Source organism: Rhinatrema bivittatum, chromosome 8, assembly GCF_901001135.1.
Source record: "Rhinatrema bivittatum chromosome 8, aRhiBiv1.1, whole genome shotgun sequence".
NCBI classification, from domain to species: domain Eukaryota; kingdom Metazoa; phylum Chordata; class Amphibia; order Gymnophiona; family Rhinatrematidae; genus Rhinatrema; species Rhinatrema bivittatum.
In genome coordinates, this window is record NC_042622.1 from 47,136,022 (window position 1) to 47,161,080 (window position 25,059).

Here is a 25,059-nt window from a genome sequence, read left to right on the forward strand (position 1 = left end):
GAGATGACTTGCTGTTAAGAGAGAAACGGACCCTATAGGTCTGACTTCAGAGCTCAAAGTAAAACTGAAGATCAATTATATTTTCCAAGGCCACCAATTCCAGTTGGTAACAAAATATAGCTTCAGCGAAACCTGATACCCTTAAAAGGGGCCAGAACGTTTATTGCTTTCACAGATTTAAGGTCACCTTTATAGTGATTCTTCAGATATTTTTGGAGCCTCCACCCATTTGTCTTTACCTCATCCTCCTCCTCTTCTTCCTCTTTATCACCAACTTGAAGTTGTTTCTTCTTGCCCTCATCTAGGTCCTCTGCAGCGCCTCCATCATCTTCTTGGTAGCGATTTCGTTCACGCCCAGTGGCTTGCCTTCGGCGTGCTTTGATGTCATCACTGTCGTCATCACGAGGGCGTTTTGTTCCTCTGTCAGGCTGCAAAGGAAAAGGAGAAAAGAAAATTACATTTTATCTGTATCACCTTCCAGTTGTGCCTTCTGATCTCAAGTTATTTCATTATTTGGGTAGAATTTGATCAATAACAGCATACAGGAAAGCAAATGAGAGCAATGGCCAAGGCCAGTCATACAGTTTCCTCTCTCCTTCCAGCATTGCTACTAAATCCTCTACTTATCCCAAATAGCGCTCACAACACACATATCCCAATGAACATCATGATAGTCGGCTTTAGGCCCCGCAAAGTCAGTCCCAGCGATTATACTCACTGTTCCTCAAAGTATTTTGTATTTAAATTGTATTCTCCTTGTTCATTGTTAGATATTATATTATCCAAGTTTCAATTCTCCTTGTTCATTGTAAGACATTATACTATATACTGTCATTGTAACTGTGATAATGTAAACCGAAGTGATTAGTAACTCTGTTACCAGAACTTCAGTATATAAAACTTAAATAAATAAATATCAGTCCAGAATCATAGAAAGCATTGCTATTCTATACTGAGCCCTCTTCACCACATAGGAGTAGTGGGCATCAGAAAAATAAAGGGCCTAATTAATCCCTAATTCTGTCACCAAAGACTCATTTCTTGGCATTCTCCCTCCAATACCATTCTGGCCTACATTTTCCCAACGTACCTCAGTTCTGATGTGGCGAACTCTTACTGTTCCATACTGAACTCCTATAGTTTTGGCAGTGCATCTTAGTCTTTTATGTTGAGCAATCCAACTATTACAAACAGAGCTCCCATAAATAACTTACAGTGCACCTTACACCTAATGTGCACTACTCCTTGCTATTTCAATACTCAGGCTCTACACAGTTCTCCCAATCTAATGCAAGATGTCTCCGTTCTATACAACGACCCTCCTTTCCCTTTATAAGTACCCATCTGCTTTTTATTTAGTAAACAAAGAGGATTTAATTCTTAGTAGTTCTTGGGCACTCAATATGGTTCCTGGCAGCAGGTTCTTTTGGAGAGTCAGATTAATGTCTCTTTCATTAAAACATGTCAATATACATTTTACTTTCAGCCTTACTTAGAGTCTGTTTATTATCCAATTCATGGTAATCTATTTTAATTGTATTATATTTTTGCTGCAACATACATAATTTGTGCATTAATTTTTAATGGAAAGGCATGTCATAAAGATAATAATGAAATATAGTGGAAAAGAGAGACTTAACCAGCTGACCAGAATGTAGTTGACCACACTTACACCATGCAAGAAAGGGATTCAGACAGTATTGGAGAAATTACTTACCTGATAATTTCGTTTTCCTTAGTGTAGACAGATGGACTCAGGACCAATGGGTATTGTGCTCTTCTGCTAGCAGATGTGAGACGGAGTCAGATTTCAAAGCTGATGTCACTCTAGATATACCCCTGCAGTAACCTCAGCTCTCTTCAGTATTCTCTTCGAAAAGCCATTGTGGATATATCTTTGCTTAATTAACTTGATTAAACTTGAGTAAAACTTGAACTTGTTCAATTAATTTCCAAACTGGAGACCGCCAGTGTACTCAACCAATTAACACTGACACCGGACTAATTGTGAGTGTCATGAACTAGGGGTAGGCCACGGCTTACCCATATTTGCTTAGTCTCGAGGTTTGTTATCCGAGGTTCTCCTTTTCCGGGGCAGCCGTGGGCGGGATGCTGAGTCCATCTGTCTACACTAAGGAAAACGAAATCATCAGGTAAGTAATTTCTCCATTTCCTAGCATGTAGCCAGATAGACTCAGGACTAATGGGATGAACAAAAGCTACTCCCGGACAGGGCGGGAGGCTGCCCGTGTCCCATTTAATACTGCCCTTGCGAAGGCTGCGTCTTCCCGGGCCTGAACATCCAGGCGGTAGAACCTGGAAAAGGTGTGTATGGAGAACCACGTCGCCACCCGACAGATCTCGGCAGGCAACAACAGCTTGGTTTCTGCCCAGGAGACTGCCTGGGCCCTCAGAGAATGAGCCTTAACCTGTAGAGGTAAGGGCTTTCCTGCCTCTATGTAGGCTGCCTTGATTAGTTCTTTGATCCAGCAGGCTATGGTCGCCCGCGAGGCCACTTCTCCTTGTTTCTTCCTGCTGTGAAGAACGAGTAAGCGATTCGTTTTACGCACCAGTTCCAATCTTTCCAGGGATCGCACCAGGAGCCTGCCAACATTCAGGTGGCCAAGAAGGCATGAGTCTTCCGAGTCCTTATGTTCATCCAGAGCTGGTAGCGAGATGGTTTGATTTATCCATTTTTAGTCCTGTACTTTATTCCCCCTGTATTCAGTATTTCTTACGCCTTGTATCTCAGTATATTTTTGCCCGTTTTTCAGTATTTTCTATGCCTTGTTACCCCTGTACCATCTAGCTGTTATTTATTAGTTACGCCACTTTGTGTCTGAATCCTCTTCCCCTGTGTATTTTAGTACCCTTTTTCCCATGTTACCTTCCTCTAGCTTCCTCGTTCATATTAATTTCTCCTATTATTCCATTTTACCCCTCCTCACCCCCCTTGTTCTTTGGTTCCTCTATCTTTCCCTTGTTTCCCCTACCCTTGTTCTCTGTAATACGTTATCTGTAAACAGATATGATGTTCACACGAATACCGGTATAGAAAAGTTCTTAAATAAATAAAATAAATTCAAGTGAAACGCGGAAACCACTTTTGGAAGGAAGGATGGGACAGTGCGCAGTTGTATGGTTCCAGGTGTGAACCTGAGGAACAGTTCCCAACAGGACAGAGCCTGTAGTTCAGAGATTTTATTTATTTATTTCAAGATTCTTATATACCGCGGTACGTATAATGATACATCACCTCGGTTTACAGACAACATTAATTTTAGCAACAGGCTTTACATAAAACAGTTTGTGCAAAATTAAACAGCATAAATATATTAATAACAGATTTTACAAATAACCGTTTTAAAAAATATGTAAACAATTCGCATCTTTATGCTTTACATTGCTTTACATGCGACGAGCTGAACATATTGCCACCAGGAATGCCGTCTTCAATGTTAAGAGGCATAGTGACAGATCGCCTGTTGGTCTGAAGGAAGCCCCAGCTAGGAAGTCTAATACTAGATTGAGATTCCATAGAGGCACCGGCCACTTTAGGGTTGGTTGGAGTTGTTTAACCCCTTTCAGGAAGCGGGACAAGTCCGGATGGGTTGATAGCTGGATACCATCCACTTCTGCTCTGAAGCAGGTCAGTGCGGCTATTTGGATCTTGAGGGAGTTGAGCGACAACCCCTTTTTCATACCATTCTGTAGTAGGAACTCCAGAATCATGGGAATCTTGGCTGTCTGCGGGAGAATCCTGCAGTCCTCACACCAGGCTTCAAATTCTCTCCAGATCCGTATGTATGACAGGGATGTGGAGAACTTGCATGCTTGGAGCAGGGTGTCAATTACGGCCTTTGAGTAAGTGCGCTTCTTCAGGCGAGTCCTCTCACGCCAGACCATAAGAGAGAATCGAGACGGATCTTCGTGGAGAATCGGGCCCTGCTGGAGAAGGTCCTTGTGTGGAGGTAGGCACAGAGGATTCCCCGCAAAGAGTCTTTGCATGTCTGCATACCATGGTCGTCTTGGCCAATCCGGGGCCACTAGTAGAACTAGTCCCCTGTGATGTTCTATCTTGTGGATGACCCTGCAGAGTAGTGGCCATGGGGGGGAAGGCGTACAGTAAGTCTTCCTCTGGCCAAGTCTGGATGAGAGTGTCGATTCCTTGGGATTGCAGCTCTCGTCTGCGGCTGAAGAACCTGGGGACTTGGGCACTGAGACAGGTGGCCAGTAGGTCCATGGCTGGGAGGCCCTAGCGATTTACTATCAGTTGGAAGGCTGTGGTCGACAGTGTCTATTCCCTTGGGTCCAGGCTCTCTCTGAGGAAGACTGCTGAGACGTTGTCTTTTCCTTCGATGTGGGAGGCTGAGATCCCTTGTAGGTTTATCTCCACCCATGCCGTAAGAGGGTCTATCTCCAGAGACACCTGTTGGCTCTTGGTTCCTCCCTGGTGGTTAATATAAACAACCGTTGTCCGACATTACTCTAATTGCTTTGCCTCAGAGTCTGTGGTTGAATTGCAGGCACACTAGTCTGACTGCTCGAGCTTCCAGGCGGTTTATGTTCCATTCCGCCTCTTCCTTGTTCCATTGTCCATGGGCCGTCAGTTCCTGACAGTGGGCTCCCCACCCTCGCAGGCTCGCATCCATAGTGAGCAAGATCCAGTTCGGTGGGGATAGGCTTACTCCTCTGCTTAGGTGGTCTTCCTGTAGCCACCACTGGAGCTGAGAATGTAACTCTGCTGGTAGTTGGAGGCGAATTGAGTAGTCCTGGGACAGTGGGTTCCATCATGACAGTAAGGAGCACTGGAGTGGTCACATATGGGCCCTTGCCCAAGGGACGACTTACAGGGTTGATGCCATGAGGCTGAGGACTTGAAGATAGTCCCATACTTGGGGCGTGCATTGGTCATCAATCGTCGTAATTGTTCCATCAGTTTCCTTCTCCTCGGGGGAGGGAGGAAGACTTTGTTCTGTTTGGTGTTGAAACGGGCCCCCAGTTACTCTAGCGATTGAGAGGGCTGCAGACTGCTGTTGCTCGTGTTCACGACCCAACCGAGTTCCTGCAGTAGGCTCTTGACTCTGCTGGTCACCTGCCGGCTCTCTTCTGAAGACTTTGCCCTGATTAGCCAGTCGTCCAGGTAAGGGTTTACCAAAATCCCTTCCTTCCTCAGTTTTGCCACCACGACCACCATGATTTTGGTGAAGGTTCTGGGGGCGGTTGCTAGGCCGAAGGGTAGTGCTCGGAACTGGTAATGGTGACCCAGTATCACAAAGCACAGGAAGCGCTGCTAATTCTGATGGACTGGGATGTGAAGGTAGGCTTCGGAAAGGTCCAGGGAGGTTAGAAACTCTCCCGGTTGTATTGCCATTATTATAGAGCTAAGAGTTTCCATGCGGAAGTGTAGAACCCGCACATGACCGTTAACGTTCTTGAGGTCCAAGATAGGCCAGAAAGATCCTTCCTTCTTGGGAATGATAAAATAGATGGAATAGCGCCTCGTATTTTGTTGGGGCGTGGGAACCAGAGTTATTGCCTTCAGACTGAGTAGTTTCTACTGCCAGTCTCTTGGAATGGGAGTGGCAGGGTGACATCATAAAATTGTCTCGAGAGATGCTGCGGAACTCCAGAGAATAACCTTCTCGAATGATGTTTAGAACCCATTTGTCTGACGTTATCTTGACCCATCTATGGTAAAAGAGGGCAAGTCGACCCCCTATATGCTCTTCCTGTGGATGGGTCAACCCATTCTCATTGTGGTGCCCGGCTGGAGTCTGCCACTAGGCCTGCTCCCCTTTTGGTCTGTCTGTTCCAAAAGGGCTGGGACCTTCTGGAGGGAAGAGGTGCCTGGAACTGAGAGTTCCTGTAGGGTCTAAAGTGCCTCGATCCTCTGCCCTTGGTTCTTCTGGGGGAGGGATGCTGAGATCTTTTACTCCTATCTTCCGGTAGCCGAGGCACTGGGGATTCGCCCCATTTGCTGGCTAGCTTCTCCAATTCGCTTCCAAACAAGAGAGATCCTTTAAAAGGCATTCTTGTGATATTCGCTTTAGATGTTGCGTCCACAGACCAATTCTGTAGTCATGGTTGTCTTCTGGCTGCCAAGGCAGCCAGAAGACAACCATGACTACAGAAGGCAATGCCACCAAGGCATTGCCTTCTGTAGGCAATGCCTTGGTGGCATTGCCACTGGCTGAGGTGGCAATGCCACCTCAGCCAGTGGCAATGCCTACCAAGGCAATGCCACTGGCTGAGGTGCGTACCAGGTCTGAGCTTGGGTCTGTAGGAAAGCTGCTGCAGGTTCCATCGTCTCACCAGTATACATTTCGGAGTTATTTGCCTCTCTCGAGAGGAGCAAGCAAAAATGTGCCACCAGTGTGCAGCAGGAAGCAATCTGCAGTGTCATTGCTGTTGCGTCGAAGGCCTGCTTAAGGATGGATTCCAATCATCAGTCCTGAGTGTCCTTCAATGCAGCTGCTCCCTCAATGGGAATCGTTGTTCGCTTTGAGACGGCACAGACCATAGCGTCCACTTTTGGGAATCACAGGTGTTCCTTGGTCGTTGGTTCGAGGGTATAGGGCTTCCAAGGCCCAACCCCCTTTGAAGCTGGCCTCCGGGGCATCCCATTCCAGGTCAATCAGTTCCTGGATGGCTTCCATCATTGGAAAGTAGCACGAGGCCTTACGAAGGGGCACTAAGATGGGGTTCTTCTTTGGTTCCGCTATAGGGTCCGTGCCAGGAATACCCAGTGTCTTCAGAGTCTGGGAAACAAGGGCTGGTAATTCTTCCTTGTGGAAGAAGCGAAGCAGGTTCGGTATGGTTCCATTCCTGGAGGGATTTCTCCTTCCAGGGAGTCACTCATCTGAGGTGTCTAGGTCCCTGTTAGGGATGTTCTTGGTTAGGCGAGGCATGTCTCGAGGCATCCGAGCAGGGCCGGGAGGATCTTGTGCTTCCGGCAGGGGTTGAGCCTGGGGCGCAGCTGGGGCTGATTGCGCCTGAACGAAGGCTTGCAGCCCTTGGAAAAATTCCAACCAGGAGAAGGTCCCTGGGTCCATGTTAATCCTAGGGGTAGTCTGAGTAGGGGCCCCAGAGGTGCCCTCCTGAAGGGAAGCCATCTCGGAGATGCAAATGCCCCATGAGCTATCTTCAGTAGTTCCGGAACCATCTCCAACAGTAAGGGACCAGGCTTTGGTTCCCCCTGGGCTTCTTCGCAATGTTGACACAGGCAGGATACCAATTCAGGCTGCGTGGCTCTTATGTGGCAGGCTGTGCAAAGAGAGTGCCTTCTGGCCTTCTTGGGCACCAGTGCCATTGTTTCTATGTATTGCGTGCGTGCAGTTGTAAACGCGGCTCTGAAGTGTAGTTATACGCACGGGTGCACTCAGTTATGCACACTAGGTGCCCTCAAGTTGTGCGCGCCGCTGTGTGTGTAGCTATGCGCGCGTCTGTATTGGACGCACGCAAGTTAGGCGCATCGGCCGCCCGGCCTGCCCCGCGAGTACCACCAGCGAGAAGGGAAGATCGTGCCTATGACCCCCGTGTGTAAGATGGCGTCTGCTGAGGGTCTCCACGTGTGTGGACCCTTGCACCGCATCGGGGCCTAGCCTAACCAAGGCTGCTCAACCCGATCGGTGCTCCCTTCTAACCTCACCGGGATGGATTCGGTACGGCAATCTGAGCTGTGGAGACCGGAGACCTGAATTTAAAGATTTCTTCTTACCTGGTCTCGGCACTTACCGATCCCTGTGCCAGACGGTCTCCAGCTGCAGGGGGAGAGGGAATTACCTTCACCGCCGTGCTCGTTTCTGCACCCGCTGCCTTTCAGCCACACTGGGGGGCTAAGTCCACGCCGGGAACCAGCTACTGGACCAAGGCACACCTCTGAGGGATATCTGAGATCAACCTCAGGAATTCTCGACTGGGGGAGGGACCCTTAGGTATCACCACAAGACAGCGGGGTTCGATCTTCCTTAAGGTAAATTTTGTTTCTTCTTTGCTGTAATTCTTAACACTATTCTAGTGTGTGGCATAGTGTCCGCATCTGCTAGGAGACGGAGAGATACTGAAGAACTGAGGTTACTGCAGGGGTATATCTAGAGTGACGTCAGCTTTGAAATCTGACTCCATCTCCCATCTGCTAGCAGAAGAGCACAATCCCCATTGGTCCTGAGTCCATCTGGCTACACACTAAGAAAATTATTATTAAAAAATAAATGAAAGTAGAATTCTAGACTCACACCCAGAGACGTAAGGTGAAATTTGCACCCACCGGATAATTTCCTCTCTTTTAATCCTAGCAGACTAGTCCACACCTGCGGGAATTCCCCTGTATACCAGTAGGTGGGGGCAGAGAACTCTTTTTTACGTTTTCTTATGTCATTGCTGTTATATATTCTCTGATAGCTGGGCGATTCTCCAGTAGACTCTTGCCCTAGCCTATTAGGACCTGCCTTTTGTTAGCCTCCCCTCTTTTTTTTTGGGAGGGGGAGGGGGAGGATACTTGGACTAGTCTGCTAGGACTAAAGGAAAGGAAATTATTCTGGTAAGTACAAATTTCACCTTTCTTTTCGTCCTGCAGACTAGTCCACACCTGCGGGATGTACCCAAGCAGTGCCTAGTTTGGGTGGAACATGGGCTCTGTGGCCCCCAATACAACTCTAAAACTCAGCTCCTGATCTGTTTGCAGGTCTAGCCTGTAATGTTTTGTTATTGTACCCTACGAGGACCAAGTCGCTGCTTTGCAAATATCCTAGGTGTTACCGCCCCTACTCTCTGTCCATGAGGCTGCTTGTGCCCTTGTTGAATGTACACCCAAAACTCTCGGGGGCTGTTTGCCCTGCGCAATGTATGCTGCTACTATTGCTTCTTTAATCCAGCATGCAATTGACAGTTAAAAGCTGCCTGGCCCCTTCTTTGGCCATGTAAGAGGACAACCTGTCTTTATGTGTTGGTGATTTTTTAAGTAACATAGGAGCATTCTTTGGACACCTAGCGAGTGTGGTTCCCCCTCCCTCTTCCTTCTTTGTCCTCCTTAGGGCCGGTAGGATGATTTCTCGGTTGGCGTGAAACTCTGACAGTACTTTAGGCAGGCAGGACTGGATGGGGCAAATGATTATTCTGTCCCTAGAAATTGAAAGGTAGGGCTCCCTACAGGACAAGGCCTGGATTTCGGATATCCTCCCAGCTGAACATAATTGCCACTAGAAAGACTGATTTCAGTGTCAGGTCCTTTAATGATGCTCCCTTGAGTGGTTCAAAGAGCGGTTTGGTTAAGGCCCCCAGCACTATGTTAAGATTCCACAAGAGCTTTATCTGGTAGGTCGGTGGACGCACACACTTCACTGCTTTCAAAAAACGTATTATGTCCGGGTGAGCCCCAAGAGAGTTTCTTTGCACCCAGCCCCTAAAAGAAGTTAATGCTGCCACTTGCATCTTGAGGGAGTTCAGGGCTAACCCTTTTTCTAAACCATCCTGTAAAAACTGCAATGTATCTTTAATATGTGCTGCTTCTGAGATTTTCCTCCTTCTGCACCATTCTCTAAAACTTTTCCAGACCCTACCATACGCTCAAAAGGTAGAATGTTTTCTAGACCTCAATAAGGTAGCTACTACTGACAGGGTAGCCTTTTTTCTCTAGCTTGTTTCTCTCAAGAGCCAAGCTGAAAGATACTATCAATCTCTTTCCAGAGGACTGAGCAGATTTTTGGCTTTCCCTAGTCTCGAAGGTGCATCCCTGCTTAGTCTCACTAAGTCTGCATACCAAGCCCTTCTGGGCCAGTCCGTCACTACTAGTAAAATCCATCCCTCATGACCAGCCACTCTCCTTAGAAACCTTGCTATCAAGAGCCATGGTGGAAACATGTTTAACAGTTGATCTAGGGCATCTATTCCTTTTGACCCCTTTTCCTGGCACCTGCTGAAAAAACATTTTGCCTTTCCATTCGTCCGTGTTGCCATCAAGTCCCATTCTGGACTTCCCCATCTTTCTGTCATTCTTGAGAATGCCTCTTCTGCTAGTTCCCATTCTCCTAGTCTAGTGTGTGTCTGCTGAGGTAATTTGCTTGTGTATTCTCCTCCCCTGCTATGTAACTGGCTGTCAACCCCGTCAGGTTTATCTCCGCCCATTTCATTAACTGTTTCACCTCCTCTAACTGCCAACTGCATGTGCCCCCTTGTCTGTTTATATAGGACACTGCTGTAGTACTGTCTGACAGAACCCTTACCTGCCTCACTCTTACCCTTGGGCTTAAACCTTTGAGCTCTAACCTTACTGCTCTCAGCTCCAACAGGTTGGTTGAGTCCTGCCTCTTTCTGATCAACCATTTTCCCTGTATCACCTGCCCTTCACAGTGTACTCTCCAGCCTAACCCTGGCATCCATCATCAGTATAACCCATTTTGGCAGAATCAGGCTGATCCCCGACAACAAATTGCCTTCCACTAGCCACCAGCCTAGGCTGATCCTGGCCTTGACAGTTAGCGGAGCCTCACTCCATATTTCTGACTGTTGGGTTTCCATCGGGAGAGCAATGCTCTCTGCAGCGGGCGCATATGCGTCCTCGCCCAAGGGTCTGCTTCTATGGTTGCTGCCATAGTCCACAGCACCTGCAGATATTCCCTTGACTGTGGGCTTCCTGGATGCTGTATGCTTCCTCACATGGTATCTTAATTTGTCTGCCCTTTCCTGCATCAAGAACACCTTTGCCTCTTTGGTACAGAACAAGACTCCTAAGTAGACCAACCTTTGGGATGGCCTTAAATTGCTTTCGAGCTCGTTCACTATCCACCCTAACGCCTTGAGAAGGGCCCTCACTCTCCTTGTGAAGCTCCTGCTGTGCTCTTCTGACTTGGCTCTGTTCAGCTAGTCATCTAAATATGGGTGCACTGGGGTCATTTCCCTTCTCAATGCTGATGCTGCTGCTGCTACCACCACCATTAGTTTCATGAAGGTCCTTGGTGCTGTTGCTAGCCCAAACGGTAATGATTTGAACTGCTAATGGTTCCCCTGTACCACAAATCTCAAATACTTCCAAAGAGACTCTCTGATGGGAATGTGTAAATAGGCTTCTGCCAGATCCAAAACAGTTAGGAATTCCCCTTTCCTGACCGTCCCTATGACCTGCCTCAAAGTTTCCATCCTGAGCCTTTGGATTCTGAGAACTTTGTTTGTCCTTTTCAAATCTAGTACTGGGCAAAATGTTCCTTCTTTCTTGGGAACTACCTCTCTGCCACTGGTACCGGTGCTATCGCTTTTAACACTATCAGTTTGTCTAAGGTTTCCTTGATCGCTTTCCCCTTTTCCTGAAACCTACATGTTGAACTTGGAAAAACATTCTGGTATTGGGATGGCCAGCTCTAGGGCATACCCTAGACCAGTGGTTCTCAACCGGTGTGTCGTGACACACCAGTGAGTCGCCAAGAACACGCAGGTGTGTCGCCACACTTCCCGGTCCCCCGCTGACCCAGCTGCTCCCCGGTCCTCCTCCGCCCAGGTTTAAAATGCTGTCAGCCCAGGCAGAACGCAGCAGAACAGGTGGAGTCAGTGGCACCAGCATGGTCTCTTCTTCCCGCCCCCGCCCCGGAAGAGGAAGTGGTGAGCAGCGGGTGTGTGCGTGGGAAGAAGAGACCATGCTAGTGCAGACAGTGTCAGCCCGAAGAACAGAAGAGAAGCGCGGTCTGAAGAATGTGCAGCGCGGCTCGGAGGAAAATGAAGAACGTCAACCCCCGTGGCTGATGGGACTCCTTGCTCCGCGAGGGCTGAAAATGAAGGAGGTTAGGGTTGGGAGGAGGCTGCAGCTGCCGCTAGTTCCAGGGAGGGAGGGAGGGAGAGAGAGTGAATGAGCGAGCAAGCAAGCATGTGTATTTGAGATCCTGTGTATGAGTGAGATTGCATGTATGTGAATGATTGAAAGCCTGTGTATGTGAAAGAGAGTATGTCTGTGATTGAGAGCCTACCTGTGAGAGAGAGAGCATGAATGTAAGTTTACGATTAGGAACCTGTATGTGTAAGTTTGTGATTGAAAACCTGTTTGTGTGAAAGAGTATGTGTGTATGATTGAGATTCTCTGTGTGTGAGAGAGATCATGTGTATGTATGATTAAGAGCCTGTGTGTATAAGTAAGAGAGAGCATGTGTGTCTGTGTGTGACAGAGCTGGTTTAGGTGAGGGAGCACGTGAGTATGTGATTGAGCGCCTGTGTGTAAATGAGAGAAAGAGAGAGAGCATGTTTGTAAGCATGTGAATGAGAGTCTGTGTGTTAGAGAAAAAGACAGCATATATGTGTGTGATTGAAAGCCTGTGTGTGTAAGCCTGAAAAGATAGACAGCATGTGTGTAAGTGTGTAATTAAAAGCCTATATAAGTGAGAGAAAAAGGATGTGTATATGTGAGTGACTGAGAGCATGTGTGTATAGGTGTGTAATTGAGAGCCAGTGTGAGAGAGAGTGCTGGTATGTGACTGAGAGGAGAAAGTTCCAAGCAAACCACCCCTCCTCCTGCTAATTCAAAACAATCTCAGGAGACCTGGATATCAAATGTTCCCAGGTATGCAGAGGAAAAAAATTTTTGTATTCTTATTTTTCATTACTTGGTCTTTGTGTCTGCTATTTTGAAATATTTTATTGGTATCTAGAATTTTTTATATGAGTTTTTAATTATTGGATATGCCACTCATCAGCTGTTTCAAAATAATCTGTTCTTTTTGTTAGTATGATTTTACTGCTACTGATTTTATATTTCCTGATTTGTATTATAAGAATGGGTGATGTTTCTTTTTTTCCTTTGTTGCACTGCATACAGAGACTCTGGCTTATTGCAGTTTCCAATTCAGTTTTTTCTGCATGCTTCTAGTTATGCGTTTTGGTCTCTTTATTCCTTGTTAGGTGAGGGTCAGCACATGTGATGCAGGTGAGGTTTTCTGCTGCTGTGTAGTTTCTGTGTAGGGCTCTATAGCAGCCTGACTTGGTCCGTTTCCCTAATAGGAGATGTATTGGTGTCTTAAGGCCTGGTGTAATATTTTCAGTGTTGCCTTTTCTTAGGTAAGGTGGTTACTGTTTAAGTGCTGGAAATTGGTGCTGTTTTGGTGTGGGATGTTACTATTTATGCAGTTTCTGTTCAGACAGAATACGTATCTTTTCCTTGTCATTTTAAACAATAAAAATAATTACCGGACCTTTACTTTTTATTTCCGCCATGAACTGTGATGAGCAGTGTGTCACAGATGTGAGCATGGCCTGTCAGGCGTGTCACGATGGGAAAAAGGTTGAGAACCACTGCCCTAGATGGATCACCTCCAGGACCCACCTGGCCCTGGTGACTTGGACCACTCTTTGAGAAAGTGTAGGAAACTGCCCACTGGGGGACACCTGGAGTGGGTGCAGGAACAATCACTTAGCCCTCTTAAATCCCCCAGGGGCTCTGGGGACTTCATCTTTGACCCAACCCTGGGATGCCCAAAATGGCTGTCTTTGTTGTGGTCTAAAACCCTTAGTGCCCGACACCCCTGGCTATCTAAACCCTCTGAATTCTCTGGTTTTCAACTCAAATAACCTAGTTGGTCCCCTCACTCTGTCCTCTGGAAGCCTTTGTGGTTTTGCGTCTGCCAGACTTTTCTTTAAAGTGTCCGGTTCCTGTCCAAAATGCCCTTTAAAGAGCATAAGAAACATAAGAAATTGCCATACTGGGTCAGTCAGACCAAGGGTCCATCAAGCCCAGCATCCTGTTTCCAACAGTAGCCAATCCAAGCTACAAGTACCTGGCAAGTACCCACAAACTAAGTATATCCCATGCTACTGATGCTAGTAATAGCAGTGACTATTTTCTAAGTCAACTTGATTAATAGCAGGTAATGGACTTTTCCTCCAAGAACTTATCCAAACCTTTTTTAAACCCAGCTACACTAACTGCACTAACCACATCCCCTGGCAACAAATTCCAGAGTTTAATAGTGCACTGAGTGAAAAAGAACTTTCTCTGATTAGTTTTAAATGTGCTACATGCTAACTTCATGGAGTGCCCTCTAGTCCTCCTATTATCTGAAAGAGTAAATAACTGATTCACATTTACCCAATCTAGACCGCTCATGCTTTTAAACACCTCTATCATATCCCCCCTCAACCATCTCTTCTCCAAGCTGAACAGCCCTAACCTCTTTAGTCTTTCCTCATAGGGGGAGCTGTACTATCCCCTTTATCATTTTGGTCGCCCTTCTCTGTACCTTCTCCATCGAAACGATATCTTTTTTTGAGATGAGGCGACCAGAATTGTACACATTATTCAATGTGCGGTCTCAGCATGGAGCAATACAGAGGCATTATGACATTCTCCGTTTTAATCACCATGCCCTTCCTAATAATTCCTTGTTTGCTTTTTTGACTGCCGCAGCACACTGAGCTGATGATGTCAATGAATTATTCACTATGACGCCTAGATCTCTTTCTTGGTGGTAGCTCTAAGCCTTGTTTTTGAAGTTGTGTCTGCTATCCAATGCCGAGCCACAAAAATCTCCTTGCCTCTACCACAGATGCCATCTGATTGGCCAAGGACTTGATTAGATTATAAAGTGTGTCTGCCAGAAAAGCTGCCCCTGACTTTATCCTGGGCATACCCTCCCCTGGTGTTATTTAGGAAAGTTGTGGGTGGATCCTTGGACCTGTGGCAGATGACCACACCCCCGGGGGAAGATCCCCCGGGGGCGTGGTCATCTGCCTCTCGGGAAGATCCTGAGAGGGACCACCGGTCAGGTTCAGAGTTAGGAGACAGACACACACTAGCTCTTTTATTAGACAGTATACTGAACCACCAGAGGTGGCAGTAGTGAGCTGGAATGCCCGGCTGGGCTGTAGTCCCTCAGATACTGGAACAGCGATCCCTGGAGGCTGAGCTGTAGAGAAACTGAAATATAGTGAGTAGGCAGGGTATGCAGAGTTCATGTACCGAACCTGATTAACACTCACACAGTGTCTCATAGAAGCCCAGGAGCTGGAATGTATAGGCCCTCGAGGAGCGAGTACCTGGTTCCAGGGAAAGCTCTGAGAGAGCGATGGTAACTCACTGATGTGGTTGGCAGTGATGACTTCCAGGCAGAAGAGAATACGGAGCAAGTCTGGGAGCAAGAGCCCTCGAGGAGTACCAGTTCCAGACTGTCACCTGAAAAACAAAGGAGAGAGCGAGGCCCCCCGAGGAGCGGGCACCCCTGGTAAGTCAGAGGAGGCAGAGTAGCTTAGGTAGAGTAACCCGAAACCTATCCTTGCTAACTCAATCTGTTAGCAAATTCTAAGACCTTATATATCCGTCGAGGGTGACGTCATCTCAGGGGGACGCCCCTGAGGTTCGCGCCATCGCCGGTACTTCAATCGAGGCCGCGCACCCCCAGGCCTCCAGGAAACATGGCGGGTTGCAGCGCATGCCGGTCTGGGGACGCCGGAGGACGCCGCGGCAACCAATCTTCCCGTGGGCGAAGACAGAGTCGCCAAAGAGGTAAGGAGGGCGGAAAGAGGGCATCGGGAACCGACGGACACAACATCTGGGCCTTCTCCACCCAGGGATTCCTCCTGCAGCTGCTGAAGCCACTTGACTAGAGTCTGGCCAAATAGCCTTCACACACTGATGCCTGCACACAAAGGCTGGCTGTTTCGAATGCTCTTTTCAGAAAGGCTTCTACTTTTCTATCCAGTGCATCCTTCAAGGATATGCCCCCTTCACCAGGAATAGTTGCTTTTTTTGACACTGCTGCCACCAGGGCATCTACCTTCAGCATTTTCAGCACATTGTCTCTCTCTTTCTGCTGGAGGGGGTAAAGCAAGTTCATTAAGTATTAAGATTTAAGAGCTGAATCTGGCGTGGCCCATTCCCCCTCAATCATTTCCTTTATGGCTGGGTGGAAAGGAAAGGCTTGACAGCTTCCTTATGCCCCTGAGGATTGGATCCCCCTGCCCACCCATCCACTTCCTCCTCCTTTTCTTTGTCTGCGCCTTGCAGGCTTAAGGCTTGCATCACTTTCAGCATCAAGAGGCTTAACTCCTCTTTTCTAAATAGCCTTACTGCCAAATCTCTCACCACAACCCCCTCCTCTTCCACAGTTAAATCCTCATGGAGTTCCACTACTCGTGAGTCATTATCCTGTCTTCAGGGGAGGGAGTAGATTTGGGGGGTTTCCGCCTTCCTGGGTCTCTTCTCCGGGATCTCTGGGAGGGAATTTAACTCCAAGGTCCCAAGCTTTATAGACTTGGTGTATTATCATAAACTCCATGGAGAACTCTGTTTCCTCTACCGCACTTCCCTTCACTCCCAGGAACTCTCTATCCACCACAGGACCTTGCTGCAAACCAGCTATTTCCCCCCCCATGCCAAGCACTCTGCCTGTTCTCTTGGCTCCCTCTGAGCCGGAGTCGGGGGTCCTTCTGCCTGTGACCTGCTTTTCCCCTCCTCACTTTTTGTTGCTTGGCATCCGGAGCCTCGAGGCCATCACAATGGGGAGAAGGAACCTGCAATGGAGCTCTGTCTCCTAGTGTTGCATTGAGCACATTTCCGGCCTCTTTCGGCCATGTTCCATGCCGCTGGAGGGGAAGGAAAAAAATTTTTTTCAGCTGGCGTGCCCAACTACTGTTCCCTCTGAGCATGCCTCTCCCCTCCTGGAATTGCCCTCTGCAGACCACACAGGTCTAGGGACCTACCCAGCTAAACAAAAAACAAACTTTTTTTTTCCCTTAAATGGTGAGGAGGGGCCCCCAGCACCCTACTATATCAGGCTCTGGCATTGGTGTCCTCTCTGTCTGTCCCTATCGTCTTTTTTATTTCCCTTCCCTCCCCCACCCCACCTAAACAGTTCCTGGCTATCCCAGGCTACCACCCACCTAGCTGGAGGCAGAGAACTACTGGAGAATTGCCTGGCTATCCCAGAGTACACAGCAACACTGACATAAGAAAATGTAAAAAAAAGTTCTCTGCCTCCACCTGCTGGTATACAGTGGAATTGCCACATGTGTGGACTAGTCTGCAAGATGAAAAAGGAAGGGATGATTAAAATTTAAGAAAAAGAAGTTGGACAGTGAATCCCTGCACAGTGAGGAAAATAGCAGAGGTTAGCCAGAAAGCACAGTGCCATCTGGGAGTGAAGAATACCTAGGAGGAAAAACCTGGGATAAAGTTAAAATGTTAATACAACTACCATAAAACATCAACAGAACAAAACATTGTCTCAAACCATTAACAGCTGATATCACAAGAGATAGGCTTTCAATGTTTTACTATGGTATTGAACTACTAATAAATCAGAATTCAAAACCTTTTTTTCTTTTTAAATAATGAAAAGGAAGCCAACAAGCTGGTTATAGTCATACTTGACATTACTGGTCCTCTCTATCATTCAGCCTTCATAATGCTATTTTTGTTGAAATTTTTCATTGCAAATAAAAAAAAAAAAGTGGTCAAAAACCATCACAACCTCTTGTTACATAAACTTGAAAAAAAACAAAAAAAACCTGCCCAACCTGTCATATCCTATCCAGACATCATCCAATGTTTCGTCCAGGGACTGCTTCAAGGGACAGTATCAAGAAACAAACCACCAACTTATCTGTAGGTGCTCAGCCTGGATTTGATCTCTCTCATGGTGTTATTTTCTGTGGCGGGAATGGGATAGGAGGGGTTGTTGTAATTTTTTCAGTTTATGTAACAAGAAGTTGACTGTGATTGTTCGTAATCTTTTTTTTTTTTTTTTTTTTACTTGCCACTAAACATTTCAGCAAGAAGAGAGGCATTACAAATGGTAAATGATAGAGAGGACCAGTAATGTCACGTATGACTATACTGTGACCAGCTTGCTGACTCCCTTTTCACTTTCAAAATGGAGAAATTACTTACCTGATAATTTCGTTTTCCTTAGTGTAGACAGATGGACTCGGGACCAATGGGTATAGTGTACTCCTGATAGCAGTTGGAGATGGATCAGATTTCAATCTGACGTCAGCCCGAGTACATATACCCCTGCAGGAAGTGCAGCTCTTCAGTATTCTCCTCGAAATGTATTGTGGATATATATATGACTGAATAATTTGAATAACTTCATTAACTTTATAACTTGGATAACTTGATTAATTTGAACTGGTTGAATTGGCTATAGTTGGAGACCGCCAGTGCCCTCAACCGAGAAACTTCGACACTCGGTAGGATGGGTGTCCTAGATGAAGGGAAGCATGGCTTACCCATGAATCACTCGCTCCCTGGGAAGTCCCCCAAGAATTCCATGAGTAACAGCAGCCGTGGGTGGGATGCTGAGTCCATCTGTCTACACTAGGAAAACAAAATTATCAGGTAAGTAATTTCTCCATTTCCTAGCGTGTAGCAGATGGACTCAGGACCAATGGGATGTATAAAAGCTACTCCTGAACCGGGTGGGAGGCTGCCCGTGACCCACTTAGTACTGCCCTTGCAAATGCTATGTCCTCCTGAGCCTGAACATCCAGGCGGTAAAACCTGGAGAAGGTGTGGATGGAGGAACATATTGCCGCCCGGCAGATCTCGGCGGGTGATAGCATCTTGGATTCCGCCCAGGACACTGCCTGGGCTCTAGTAGAATGGGCCTTGACTTGTAAAGGCAGTGGCTTGCCTGCTTCTACGTAGGCCGCCTTGACGACTTCTTTGATCCAGCGGGCTATGGTTGCTCGCGAGGCCGCTTCCCCTTGCTTCTTCCCGCTGTGAAGGATGAATAGATGGTCCGTCTTTCGTACTGATTCCGACTTTTCCAGGTATCGGACTAAGAGCCTGCCGACGTTCAGATGGCGTAGACTTTGAGCCTCTTCCGAATTCTTATGCTCATCTGGCGATGGTAGCAAGATGGTTTGGTTGAGATGGAAGCGAGACACCACTTTGGGGAGGAATGACGGAACTGTGCGTAACTGGATGGTTCCTGGGGGTGAGTCTGAGGAACAGCTCTCGGCAGGACAGTGCTTGTAGCTCGGATATACGACGGGCTGAACAGACTGCCAGCAGGAAGGCTGTCTTCAATGTTAATAGTCGGAGAGACAGGCCGCGGAGAGGTCTGAAGGAGGTTCCTGCTAGGAAATCTAGGACTAGGTTGAGGTTCCAAAGAGGCACCGGCCACTTTAGAGGTGGTCGGATGTGCTTGACTCCTTTCAGGAAGCGGGAGACATCCGGGTGAGAGGCTATGTTGCCGCTCTTGGTTCCGTAGCATGACAATGCAGCCACCTGTACCTTGATGGAGTGGAGGGACAACCCCTTCTGTAGGCCGTTTTGCAGGAATTCCAAAATCACAGGAATTCTGACTGAGCGTGGTGTGATGTCGTGGTCTTCGCACCAAGCTTCGAATACTCTCCAAATCCTTATGTACGCTAGGGATGTGGAGAACTTGTGTGCTCGGAGTAGGGTGTCAATTACTGCCCCCGAGTATCCGCTTCTCCTTAGTAGAGTCCTCTCAATGGCCAGACCGTAAGAGAGAATCGAGCAGGATCCTCGTGGAAGATCGGTCCCCTGTTGGAGCAGGTCTCTGTGTGGAGGTAGTGGCAGGGGGTTCCCTGTTAGTAGTCTTCGCATGTCTGAGTGCCATGTTCTTCTTGGCCAGTCCGGGGCCACTAGAAGTACTGGTCCCCTGTAGTGTTCTATCTTGTGGATGATGGCGCCCAATAGGGGCCACGGCAGGAAGGCGTACAACAGAGTCTCCTGTGGCCAGGTCTGTACCAGGGTATCGATTCCCTGGGACTGGGGTTCCCACCTGCGGCTGAAGAAACTGGGTACTTGGGCGTTGGACCGGTTTGCCAGAAGGTCCATGGTTGGTGTTCCCCAACGGTTTACTATCAATTAGAATGCTGTGGTCGACAGCTTCCATTCTCCTGGATCTAGACTTTCTCTGCTGAGGTAGTCTGCCGCGACGTTGTCTTTCCCAGCAATGTGAACAGCCAAGATCTCTTGAAGATTCACTTCCGCCCATGACATTAGGTGGTCTATTTCTAGAGACATCTGTTGACTTCTGGTTCCTCCCTGACGGTTGATATAGGCCACTGTTGTGGCGTTGTCAGACATTACTCTGACCGCTTTGCCTCGGAGTCTGACCGAACCTTAGGCAGGCTAGTCTGACTGCCCGGGCTTCTAGACGATTGATGTTCCATCCCGACTCTTGTTCGTTCCATTGCCCTTGGGCGGTTACCTCCTAGCAGTGTGCTCCCCATCCTCGTAGGCTGGCATCCGTGGTGAGTAGGGTCCAGGTTGGGGAGGATAGTCTTATTCCCTGGCTCAGATGGGCTTCTTGTAGCCACAATCGTAGTTGGGCCCGAACTCTGTCCGGGAGCTGAAGCCGTACGGTGTAGTTCTGGGACAGTGGATTCCATCGTGATAGTAGTGAGTGTTGTAGGGGTCTCATGTGAGCTCGTGCCCATGGGACTACTTCCAGTGTGGATGCCATGAGGCCGAGAACTTGTAGGTAATCCCATGCTGTGGAGCGAAGTTCGCTCAACAGGGTTTGTAACTGGGTCATCAGTTTTGATATCCTTGTCGGTGTCAGGATGACCTTGTCTTGTTTGGTGAAGAACCGGACTCCCAAGTATTCTAGAGATTGGGAGGGCTGTAGGCAGCTCTTGTTTGTTTTGACCACCCACCCAAGGCTCTCCAGTAGAGTTTTGACTCTGTTGGTCGCCTGGTGGCTTTCCTCTGGGGATTTCGCTTTGATCAGTCAATCGTCTAGATAAGGGTGCACGCGGATTCCTTCCTTCCTCAGTGTTGCTGCCACCACCACTATGATCTTGGTGAACGTCTGGGGGTGCAGTGGCTAGCTCGAAAGGTAGTGCCCGGAACTGGTAGTGAAGGTCCAGGATCGAGATGCGTAGAAAATGCTGATGCTCTTGATGGATCGGAATGTGTAGGTAGGCTTTCGACAGATCTAGGGAGGTAAGATACTCTCCCGGTTGTATTGCCCTTATTACCGAGCGTAGGGTTTCCATGCGGAAGCAAGGAATCTCCAGGTGACGGTTGACCGCCTTGAGGTCCAGGATGGGTCTGAACGTTCCTTCTTTCTTGGGGATGATAAAATAGATGGAATAATGGCCAGTATTTATTTGTTGTGGAGGCACCGGTATTATAGCCTCTAAGGCTAGAAATCTGGTCATTGTAGCTTCCACTGCCATTCTCTTGGAAGGGTCATGGCAGGGAGATTCCACAAACTTGTCTGGAGGGAGGTGGTGGAAATCCAGGTAATATCCCTCTCGAATGATGGATAGGACCCACTTGTCTGAAGTTATCTCGACCCATCTTTGGTAGAATAGGTCCATTCTTCCCCCTATGGCTTCTCCCTTTGGATGGGTCGGCTGAATTTCATTGTGGAATTTCATTGTGGAATTCATTGTGGAATAAAAGGGGAGCCAGCTCGGGTCCAGGCCCCAGCCTGGACCCGAGCTGGCTCCCCTTTTATTGTGCTTGTTCCGAAAGGACTGGCTCCGTGCTGCGGGGCGGGCCGCTTGGTATGAGCTCCTATATGGGTTGAAGCGCTGTGATCCTCTGCCCCTGGAGGTCCAGGGGAAGGATCGCTGGTTTCTCTAATTCCTATCCTCCGGTAGCCGCAGCAGTGGGGACTCGCCCCATTTGTTGGCTAGCTTCTCTAGTTCGCTTCTGAACAGGAATGTTCCCTTGAAGGCATCCTCTTGAGTCTCGTTTTGGAGGATGCGTCGGCTGACCAGTTTCGGAGCCAGATTTGTCTTCTGGCTGCCACGATGGATGAGACTCCTCTAGCTGCTGTGCATACCAGATCCGAAGTGGCATCCGCGAGGAATGGTACAGCTGATTCCAGGGCCTCCCCAGGAGTGTTGTTCCTGGTCTGTGCTAAGCAGGCACCTGTCACCACGGCACAGCAGGCCGCGATCTGTAAACACATAGCGGAGACGTCAAAGGACTGTTTGAGGTTAGATTCCAGACGTCTGTCTTGAGCATCCTTGAGTGCTGCTCCTCCCTCCATCGGGATAGTAGTGCGCTTCAATACCACAGCATCCACTTTGGGACATGCCAGGAGATCTTTGGCGGCTGGGTCCAGAGGGTACATGGCTGCCAGAGCCCGGCCCCCTTTGAATGTAGTTTCTGGGGCATCCCATTCCAGGTCAATTAGTTGCTGGACGGCTTGTAATAGTGGGAAATGGCGGGAGGTTTGACGGAGTCCCTCTAATAGTGGGTTCGTCTTAGGTTCCCCTGAGGCACTTGTGCAAGGGATGGCCAGCTCTTTTAAGCTGTTTGTGACCAGGTCTGGAAGCTCGTCCTTGGTGAAGAAGCGTCTCATGGTTCGATGGGGTTTTGTCCCCGGGGGGAGTTCCCCTTCCTCCAGTGGTTCTGACTCCTCATCTGAGATGTCCGTATCCCCGAAGGTGGGGCTTCTGGGCGGTGGGATCACCTCCCTGGGCATAGAGGGTCCTGGTATGTTGATGTCCTCTGGTGGTGCCTGTGACAGTATTGTAGGAGGCCCCTGCTGCACGTGGACGAAGGTATGCAAAACTTTGAAGAATTCCAGCCAGGAGATAGATGCTGGGTCTAGACTAGGGGGCGCCGTGTCCCTGGGGAGCCCCGCTGTGTAATGCTAGGTCCAGCATACTGCTCGAGAGGCTGGGGTCCGGTACCGGCTGGGGGCCATGATTTGGGTCCCCTAGGGCCTCTTTGCACTGTATACACAGGGCCGTGGCCTCCTCATGCTGTGCCGCTCTAATGTGGCATGCTGGACAAAGGCCCTGAGCTTTGAATTTATTTTCAGGTGGTGCCATGGCTTGTACGCGTACAATACAGTTATGCGCTCCGGTGTGCGAAGTTGCGCGCATGGGTTTAGTGCGCACATGCAGGGAGATGTGCGCGCTATTTTGCGCACAGGTCGAAATTATGCGCCCGGCACAGTAAGCACATGGCTATGCGCTTCACTTGTGTGCCCGGTTCTTGTGCGTGCACAAGGTATGTGCGCGCACGGCTCGTCTCTGTGCACACGGATCGATATGGCAGACAGGGCGGCAAACAGAACCAAAATGGCGACGGCGACCACGCGGACAATATGGCGACCACCTCGGAGGGTCTCCATGTGGGAGGACCCTCTGATTTGACTGGGGTCTACCCCTGCTAGGGCCGATCAACCCGGTGGCACTGGTCCCGGCTGGCAATCTGTGCATCTCCTGGAGCTTCGGAGACTGGAGACTTTTAAGTAGATTTCTACCTTACCTTGTCTCGGCACTTCCCGGGTTCGTTCCAGGTGGTCTCCGGCTGCGGGGGGGGGAGAGGGATAATACCTTCACCACCGCACTCGAGATTGCACCCACTGCCTCTCAGCCTCACCCAATGTCGGGGCCTAGATCCCCGCCGAGGGTCGGCTGCCGGATCAAGGCTTACCGCCAAGGGATCACGGAAATCACCTCGGGAAATCTCAACTGGGGGAGGGACCCAACGGGTGTCACCGCAGGAGAGCGGGGCTCGTCCGTAAAGGTAAGATTTCTTTGGTAAAATTACTCTAACGCTGTGCTAGCGTGCCTAGAGTCCCTAGCTGCTATGGAGACGGAAAATACTGAAGAGCTGCACTTCCTGCAGGGGTATATGTACTAGGGCTGACATCAGATTGAAATCTGATCAGTCTCAAACTGCTATCAGGAGTACACTATACCCATTGGTCCTGAGTCCATCTGCTACACGCTAGGAAATAACATTTTTATTCCTGGGGTTTTTTTTTTTATTAGTTTGGTGCAATAGTAAAACACTGAAAGCCTGTCTCTTGGGATATGAGAAAATATAACTGCTATACATGTCAAGATATACAGCAAGTATAACAATTTCCTCAAGATCTACATGGCTAGTGTCCATGCCAAGATCAAAGCAACCAAGACTGCCAAGAGCTTTTCTCCAGCAACTTCAGTCATGAAAGAGTTAAAGAAAAGGTATTAGCCTTGGATGTTCTGTGCGTTTCCAGGCAATTTCTGATTTCAGCTTCAACTTCATTCTCTCTCCCTGCACTTTTTTTTTTAATTAAAAAACAGTGATAGATTGGTTGGTAATGAAGGGCTATAGGGACTGTGCACTTCTGCTGGCTGCAAAGTAATGTACCATGGTAATAGACAACATCGCCAGAACAAATCCGAAATAGAAACCTGGGATGAAACAAGTCACATACTCTCTGCCACTCTCGAGGTTATCAACGTTTACGATCTGCTGCAACCTCAATTATATTTTATAATTTTTTGGGTGAGGAGGAAGGAGAACAGGGCCTTGAATAATATGCCATAACGGAGTCATTAAGATAACGGACGGAAATTGTGGGAGTGTAATTATTAAGGCTTGGATTGTATCTATACTAGAATGTAATTGACTACAAGCAAGGGGGAAATTAGAATACAGTTAAAACATCTAAACCTATTAGGCTTGTTAAAGATATTTAAAAAAATAAATAAAAGGAAAAACTGTTAAACTGCAAAAAAAAAAAGAAAGAGCACCTCACAGGACACAATTTATCAAGTGTTTTTCCCACAGGTGCATAATTGAATACAACAGTTCATAAATCAGGTTCAAGGATTTTTAATATAATAATTTAGCATAGTAGTTAATTAATTCAAAACCTACTAAATGCCTTAAACACATATTGTAGAATACCAAGTAACTGGCATTGCCATGACAATACTTTTGCTGCATTTGCTGAATTGTTTCTACACTAAATGTCACCACCAATCTATTTTACGATACATTTCTTTGCATTATGCATCCAGCACTAATTATCTTAAGGTGAGCTGCATAGGCAAGTGGGCCAAATATCTCTTGCACAGCTTCTCAGTCTTTCACAAGGCATATAATTTTTCACGACAAATCAAACATATTCAGAAATGTAGAGACTGTGATATGACAGATATAGAATTGCTTCTAAAATTTCAGCCTTATAGAATGCATAAAAGATTCTTAAAAAAAAAAAAAAAAAAAATCAAATGCACTTGAAAGCAAGTTTTGGTAAAAAAACAAACAATGATCTCATGAAGAAACAATAAGTGAGTGGCGTATACCACTCAAGCACACAAGTTTACCAATGGCACTTTAAAAAATAAATACAATCTCCG

General features: G+C 47.8%; 1 protein-coding gene across 1 annotated transcript in view; it reads right to left on the bottom strand.

Annotated features, from left to right (window-relative positions):
- CTNNBL1 (catenin beta like 1) overlaps window positions 1-25,059 on the bottom strand; it is a 274,155-nt gene that overhangs the window by 203,352 nt on the left and 45,744 nt on the right. Inside the window, exon 2 of the mRNA XM_029611822.1 lies at window positions 240-428. Coding sequence (XP_029467682.1) covers window positions 240-428 — 189 coding nt within the window. The remainder of the gene's footprint in view (window positions 1-239; window positions 429-25,059) is intronic.